General features: G+C 44.1%; 1 protein-coding gene across 1 annotated transcript; it reads right to left on the bottom strand.

Annotated features, from left to right (window-relative positions):
* Positions 1-2,305: 2,305 nt before the first annotated feature.
* Positions 2,306-3,769, bottom strand: LOC123161868 (probable carboxylesterase 12). The gene has a single exon (XM_044579687.1). It carries the CDS (start codon positions 3,556-3,558, stop codon positions 2,587-2,589), a length of 972 nt encoding a protein of 323 aa, XP_044435622.1. The 5' UTR covers positions 3,559-3,769; the 3' UTR covers positions 2,306-2,586.
* Positions 3,770-8,546: the final 4,777 nt, after the last annotated feature.

Here is an 8,546-nt window from a genome sequence, read left to right as displayed (position 1 = left end):
TTAGTATGTTGCTATTGCTTTCTTCATGACTTATACAAAGTTCCTACAACTATGAGATTATGCAACTCCCGTTTACAGGAGGAACACTTTGTGTGCTACCAAACGTCAAACGTAACTAGGTGATTATAAAGGTGCTCTACAGGTGTCCCCAAAGGTACATGTTGAGTTGGCGTAATTCGAGATTAGGTTTTGTCACTCCGATTGTCGGAGAGGTATCTCTGGGCCCTCTCGGTAATACACATCACTTAAGCCTTGCAAGCATTGTAACTAATGAGTTAGTTACGGAATGATGTATTACGGAACGAGTAAAGAGACTTGCCGGTAATGAGATTGAACTAGGTATTGGATACCGACGATCGAATCTCGGGCAAGTAACATACCGATGACAAAGGGAACAATGTATGTTGTTATGCGGTTTGACCGATAAAGATCTTCGTAGAATATGTAGGAGCCAATATGAACATCCAGGTTCCACTATTGGTTATTGATCGGAAACAGTTCTAGGTCATGTCTACATAGTTCTCGAACCCGTAGGGTCCGCACGCTTAACGTTACGATGACAATTTTATTATGAGTTTATAAGTTTTGATGTACCGAAGTTTGTTCGGAGTCCCGGATGTGATCACGGACATGACGAGGAGTCTCTAAATGGTCGAGACATAAAGATTGATATATTGGACGACTATATTCGGACACCGGAAGTGTTCCGGGTGATTTCGGAGAAAACCGGAGTGACGGAGGGTTACCGGAACCCCCCCGGGAGAAGTAATGGGCCTTAGTGGGCCTGAGGGGAGAGAGAGGGCAGCAGCCCAGGAGGTGGCGGGCCCCCCCCCCTTGAGGAGTCCGAATTGGACTAGGGGAGGGGGCGCGGCCCCCCTTTCCCTCTCCCTCTCCCTTTCTTTCCTTCCCCCTTCCTCCTTCCTAGTGGGACTAGGAAAGGGGAGTCCTACTCCCACTAGGAGGAGGACTCCCCCCTCCTTGGCGCGCCCCTAGGGCCGGCCGGCCTCCCCCCTTGCTCCTTTATATACGGGGGCAGGGGGGCACCCTAGAGACACACAAGTTGATCTACGGATCGTTCCTTAGTCGTGTGTGGTGCCCCCCTCCACCATATTCCACCTCGGTCATATCGTCGCGGAGTTTAGGCGAAGCCCTGCACTGGTAAAACATCATCATCGTCACCACACCGTCGTGCTGACGGAACTCATCCCCGACACCCTGCTGGATCGGAGTCCGGGGAACGTCATCGAGCTGAACGTGTGCTGAACACGGAGGTGCCGTACGTTCGGTGCTTGGATCGGTCGGATCGTGAAGACGTACGACTACATCAACCGCATTGTCATAACGCTTCCGCTTTCGGTCTACGAGGGTACGTGGACACACTCTCCCCTCTCGTTGCTATGCATCACCATGATCTTGCGTGTGTGTAGGAAATTTTTTAAAATTACTACGTTCCCCTATAGTTCCCTCCCTGCTCACTCTCCCCTTCCCTCCCGTAGTAGTAACTCTTGTTGGTGGGGCTGGAGCAGCAACCGTCGCCGCCCCTCTCCGAGCAGTAGGCGCACCGAGCCTGCTCAAGCTCCCCGCCCCCTCCCTCTCCTGCTCTGTGCTATGCTGCCGCTTATATTCTGCTACTGCTGCTTATTGTCTAATGTGGTGTATTTGACTATTTGTTAATATGTAGCAATCTATGGCTGCTTCTAACGCTGCAAATGCTACATCTTTGAAGCGGAATTCAGATGATATAGGGCGGGAGTTTGGAGCTTGTATGGTCCTGAACTCTTGATGACTTACAAAGGGTGAAATCCACTATGTAGAATAGCACATTTAGGCATTTAATACATTGCATGTTACTATGAAGATAAGATATATATAGATATGACCCTAATTAACCTACCCATAAATGGGTTACCGCTAAATTCACTTAATAGGACGATTCCCTGATTAATCCGTACTCCTCGACCGATCGAGCGGCTACAAGTTATCGATATCCTGAACATTGGTCGGAAGCAACAATTTCTAACTCTTAACACTAAGGTTGTTGTCACGAGCCCCGGTTCAAGTCCCTCATTTCGACTATAAAGTGAAGACGGTGATTCCTCGCCGTTATGGTTATTTTTACTGCTTCCTCTGTCCCATAGTATAAGAGTGGTTTTGACACTAGTGGTTTATAGAGGGAGTATAACTCTTACTAACCCAACTACAACTAAAACTATGACGAGTAATTTGAAACGGAGGGAGTACAAGGTTAATTGCGGTTTCTCTTTAAAACACGAAACATGATCCATCACTTTTCACAAGACAAATAGAACAAAAAATGAAAGAGCTTTATTGCTTTCGGCCTCTACAGGAAAGATGATTGGAACAACAATTTCAGCACGGATTGTCAAGAAACCCACTAGCTCTCTTCGCCAATTTATCGAGGACATAAACATCAGTCGACTGCATCGGCGAGGACATAACCGAGGAACAAACAAATTGAAGGGAGATCTCTCAAGCTCAAACATCGGAAAATCAGTGGCGGTAAAAATTATTCCATCAAGGGAATCTTCCCTTCCCTTGCCTTCACCAGCCGGTGCGCGCGGCCGCTCACTTGCGGAGGAAGCTGAGGATGCGCTCCTGCAACTCGATCGCTTTCTCGGACCGCGGCTTCATGCAGTAGAAGACGTGGTCCTCGTCCATGGACTCGAGCAGCTCCACCTCGCCGCCGTACCCGCTCGCCTTGAGGCTCTCGTAGTACCAGACGCCCCTGTCCCGGAGGCCGTCCTTCTGGGCGACGCAGACGAGCACGCGCTCGCCGGCGATGCGCGCCGCGCTGCCGCCGGCCGCCTCCGAGAACGGGTTGGACAGCGGGTCGTCCAGCCCCGGCGAGCCCGGGTAGAGGAAGCGCCAGAAGGCGTCGGCCTTGGCCTTCTCCGCCTTCCCCGTGGTCGCCTCCTTGCCGATCTCCGCCGCGCCGCTGAAGTACGGGTGCACCACGATGATCCCCTTGATGCCGACCCCGGGGAGGGCGCCCTGCTCGCCGGCGCGCACGGCCATGACGTGCGCGATGGTGCCCCCGGCGCTGCCGCCCGCCAGGAACACGCGGGAGAAGTCGCCGTGGTCGACCAGCCACGGCTCGGTGCCGGCCGCGCCCGCCGTGGCGTGGGACGCCACCCACTTGAGCCCCTCCCAGGAGTCGTCGTAGGCCGCGGGGAGCGGGTGCTCCGGCGCGAGGCGGTACTCGAGCGCCACCGCGACGACGTTGGCCGCGGCGACGAGGCCGTTGAGGTAGTTGTGCGTCATGGGGTCGGACGCCGAGCCGATGACGTAGGCGCCGCCGTGGAAGTAGATGAGGACGGGGAGCTTGCCGGCGGCGCCGGGCGGCAGGAAGACGCGCGCCCAGAGGCCGTTGGCCGGGTCGATGACGACGTCCTTGGAGACGACGCCCGTGGCGGGGTCGACGCCGGCCGGGATCGGGGGGAAGTTAAAGAACCGCTCCACGCGGCCGCTCTTGTACTGGCGGACGAGCGGGAAGAAGTCGAAGTGCACCTCCTCGTCCGAGCCGCCCGTTGCCGCCATTGGGACGAGCTAGCTCTTCTGGTCGCGTATTCGATCGTTCGTGGGCTACCTCACTCGTGCCGTCGCTTCGAGGCTTCGCTCTCGGGTCTCGATCGCCGGCATTATGTAATGGAGTGGTGGAGGAATGGTGGATGCCAGATATTGGTGGAGCGAACGGTAGGACGGTAGGTGTGGTGGCAAAAATGGCGATACGGGCACTTTTTGATGGTTTGGTGCGCGGCAGAGCAGAGCAGTGTTGGCGAGAGTGGAGATGCCCACCATACGCGCGGTCGGTGCCGATCATTGTGGGGGCCTTTTTCAGCGTAGCCCTCCTTCCTTTGTGCTTAAAAATAATATATATATTCGGGAAAACTGGGCGCGTGCCTTCTAGAAGACCTAGTGAAATGCTTCTGGGCACTATATATCATGGCTGCTTTGATTCAGGAAATTTCATAAAGGATTTGGATCTTTCGGTCCTACATATCCTGCTTGATTCGTTAGGATTGGAATACTTAGAAAAAAATAATCAAAGAATCGGTTTACACTTTATTTTGATGGAAAAAATCCATTTAACTCAGACCTTTCTTTTTGTTTTTTACATTTTTTTTAACACGGTGCAAACGTACACGCTCATGCATATGCATATGCACACATCCTAATAAATGAACGCATGCACACACTATCCTTATGATCATCTTCGAGAGACTCAGTCAGCACATCATCTTGAAATTGATGAAGACGTCACATACGCCTTCATAATCAACCAGCACGTCTATGCAAGCATCAATGTCAAGTTTAGGATTTGAACTCTGATGGGCTAAGGATACCACTATCCTTTTAACCATCAAACCGCAGGTTGGTTCGTTTTTTTGCTGTGACATCAAACACTATATAATCTAAATTCATGTGGTTTGATATTCTATAGGATTCAAGTGGACTCGTCAATCAATCATTTTTTTTCTATTTCTACATTTTGACATGCTTGCAAATCAAAGAGGTCCTCAAAATCCTACACCGTCGTTACTTGTGCCATTTTTTTTGAACACAATACAGACGCAAGCGCTCATATATACACGCATACACTCGGTGGCGAAGCCACACTTAAGTTGGGTAGTCAATTGACTACACAACTTTTGGAAAAAGCTACATACATCAAGTAGAAATTATGCCAAAAATATTATAAATGCATACATCTGACTACACAACATTCAATTGACCACACGTGATTGGATTTCTGGCACCGCCACTGCATACACTCACCCATATGAACACACACACACACACACACACACATCCTACCCATATGAGAACCTCTGAAAGACTGAGCCTGCATATCATCTTGAAATTTACGAAGTCACCGTAGTCACCTCGTCGTCGATGGGAATGTCTCCTCCCACTGAATGCGCATTGCCGAAAACCCTGTAATAAATCCAAGAATAATTGCGAGCACCAGTACTTAAACCCTGAACCACAGTACCTCTAACCATCCAACTAGAGGAAACAAGTTTTCTTTACACTCCAATCCAATAGCCGTCGCCCTTGTCCACGAAATCCTATTCCTCACCTAAGTCACTGGATACCGACTAAACGCGAATCCCGCGGGCTATTGGACCAGCCCAGGACAAGACGGGGCACCAATTTTTTAGTCTTTCTTTCTTCCCTTTTCTAATATTTTTTCTTCTCTCTTTCTTTCGGTTTTAACCTTTTTTATTTTTATTTGAAATTTAATTTTATGTGATATATTTTTAGTTATTTTCTAAATTCAGGATTTTTATTGAAATTTCACGACCCTGATTCAGAAACACTTATGAATTTTTTAATATATAATTTTTAAAATTGTCATTATTTTAAAATGTGCAAATATTTGTGAATGTTTTTAAATTCAAAATTTTTAAATATTTACAAAAAATCGAGAACCATTATTAAACTGGTGGATTTGTTAAATTTTCGAATATTTTAAAATTTGTGACCATCTCCGCAAATCAAAAGGATTCTAAAGAATATAAGAGATTATAATTTAAAATATCAAATTTATGGTTTTTTTAGATATACAAACATCTTTAAATTTTGTGTACATTTAAAAAAATTAAGGCACATTTTCTAAAACTATTTAAAAATGATATATTTTTCTTCTACTCCCTCTGTTCCTTTATATAAGGTGTATTTGTTTTTTCAAAAGTCAAATGAGTGCATGTTTGACCAAGTTTTTAGAAAAATATATCAATATCCACAATATGAAATTTATATCATTTGATCGATCATGAAAGGTAGTTTCATATTTTATCTATTAGGTATTGCAGATGTTTCTATTTTGTTCCATAATCTTAGTCAAACTTTTAAATGGTTGACTTGCACGGAAACCAATACACCTTATATTCTAGAATGGAGGGAGTAAAAGTAAAAAAATGACTCAAGTACCAAAACCCAGACATAAGCTCTAGCACTTGATCTAGACAAAACCCAAAAAAAATGAGAGAATCAAGTGTCAACCCCTTGTCCTTATAAGCTCTATTGACTAAATATAGCAAGTCTAATATCAATATGACGTCACACATAAAAAAGAATTTTTACCACTGCACATTATTGAACATCATAGCTGAAAGGCACTAGATATCACGTAAAGGAGAATATATTGATGATTTAAAACAATTATGGATTGTGTTTTATCATAATGCGTAATTAAACTACTCTGTTACTTTTCAAACACAAATCCTAAAATAAGTTAAGCTCAATGATAAAAGGAACTAGCAAGGAGTTCAAACTCCATTCAATGTATAAATAGTACTCCCTCTATTCCTAAATATAAGTCTTTCTAGATATTTCAATATGGACTACATACGGATGTATATAGACGTAGTTTAGAGTGTAGATTCACTCATTTTGCTCCATATGTAGTCCATATTGGAATGTCTAGAAAGATTTATATTTAGGAACGAAGGGAGTAGCAAGTAGAAACTGCAAATCCTAATGAGAAGAGAAATAACCGATATATTTCCCGGAGTTCAAATATCCACTGAAAATCTACTTTCCATTGAGGAGCCCCCTAACCACTTGTTATTATCACCAAATCACACTCAATGTGTAGATGTTTTTCAGATCTTTAGCCTTCGGAAGCTCAGTGAAAAATCGACAACTTTGACGTTCCCGGTGGACTCCCATAACCTAGGAGTTTCCAAACTCAAAGAGAAATTAGCATGATGAGTTCTTGGAGAAGAACTCAATCTTCTTGGGCAAGGAAAGATATCAAATCTCACTTGAATCTACTTCCTCTTACATTCCCTCACTCTCGCAAGTAGCCTAAGCTCAGCCGAGTCATTTAAGAGAAGGGGTGGTTTCTGGATCTCATATATGAATGATGTGAAGAGTACCCTCATTACAGGGTGAGTGTGAGGGGTATTCGATTTTTTTATAACACTTCAATTCTTCCATACGCTAAAGTCTAGCCATTTGTTCAACTAAATGATTTTTAAACTCAATCTCCTAGCCAATTAGCTCATGGCTTTCTAAAATTTCATCAAGGACGTCGATTATAGTGGATAATCATTTTTATTCTCTCTTTTGTAACTTCGACTAGTGTGTTTCACCCATCCGTGAAGGAACTATTGCAAGGTGGTTGATTCGCTTTGAGATCTGGTTTGGACAGCGGAGGTTTTCCTGTCTTTTCCCCAAGGAGTGACCCTAGGTTATCGAACCCACGAGAGGATGTGCACTAAGTCAAAGGCTCTACCAACTCTTTGTGAGAGAATTAAATTCCAGTTTTTGTAACGGGACCTTAATGATCTTGTGGATGTAAACACTAGAATTAAAACATGCTTGGATACGAGGTCTTGATCCTTACAACCATACATTTGCTCTAGTGATCACCATGATCTTAATATGTGCTCTGGAAGACACCCATTAAGATGTGCTTGCAACGTGATGAAGTGAGGGATGTGTCCAAAATTACATCATGGCCGATGCGCAACCTACATCAGGAGTCAGTTGTCTAAACGCACAACCTTACCGTCTCCCGGGGTTACCTCGGTTATTAAGAATATAATTTAGACAAAAGCATTGAATGTCTAATGACTACAACTCATAAATCCCCAAGGATTGGCTTTGTGCTACCGTACTAAACCTTTCTTTCCTTGGTGTTCAGAATACCGATCTGCGTACTCCTTGCTCCTAACCTCCTCCTTCATCGGACTTCTAGATCTTGTGTACATGTGGGGTAGTAAAACAAGAAAGAGACACGAGACAACTCCATAGCAATCAGACACATACATGATGTAATTCAAAGCCATTTCATCAATCCCTCATACAAATACCTAGGGTTCAAGAGCATTTTTTAGTCTTTTTTTCTTCATTTTTTCCTTTTTATATTTTTTCTTTTGGGCTCAATTTTTTATTGTCTCATTCTTTTGATTTTTACCTTTTGATTTTTATTTATTTTCAATTTATTTTTTGTTATTTCTAAAGTTCATGAACATTCTAAAATTTACGAACCTTGTAAAAACCATTCATGACTATTTTAAAAATTTTATAATTTTGTATATTTTCATAAATATGTGAATATTTTTTGATTTGATTTTTAAAATATTTTTAAAATTAATGAGCCTTTATTAAAGTTACGGTGGACGATGACGACGAAAGCAAAATTTCGGTAGATGGTATGTACTCCCCTTAAAAGGAGCAAGGTATCCAATGAAGTTTTGTTACCCAGAGTTCACAAGATAGTATTTTCCTAAAAACAAACATGAAGCTAGTGTCACAAATAAGAATATAATGAATGATGACATTTGTTATTATGTTATATCTTTGGGAGGTGCATTAAATGAAGAGAAGTGCACTAATGCATAATGAACCCTTTTGTCATGTGCAGAGGGAGGAAGGAGGGGTTGCTACCTTGCCGGAGGGAGGGGGAAGGAGCGGCTACTACAAGGGTGCGCCAGTGCTTTTTTTTAATCGGGCATAACCCATTTCCATTACTCTCATAACGGAAATAACATCAGTTCAACATGACCACCCAG

This window comes from Triticum aestivum, chromosome 7B, assembly GCF_018294505.1.
Source record: "Triticum aestivum cultivar Chinese Spring chromosome 7B, IWGSC CS RefSeq v2.1, whole genome shotgun sequence".
NCBI classification, from domain to species: Eukaryota; Viridiplantae; Streptophyta; class Magnoliopsida; order Poales; family Poaceae; genus Triticum; species Triticum aestivum.
Note: the sequence above shows the minus strand (reverse complement) of the source record. Positions and strands in the feature narration are given on the sequence as shown.

Excerpts from the sequence above, each read along its gene's own strand:
- LOC123161868 (XM_044579687.1), bottom strand. The coding sequence starts at position 3,558 with ATGGCGGCAACGGGCGGCTCGGACGAGGAGGTGCACTTCGACTTCTTC.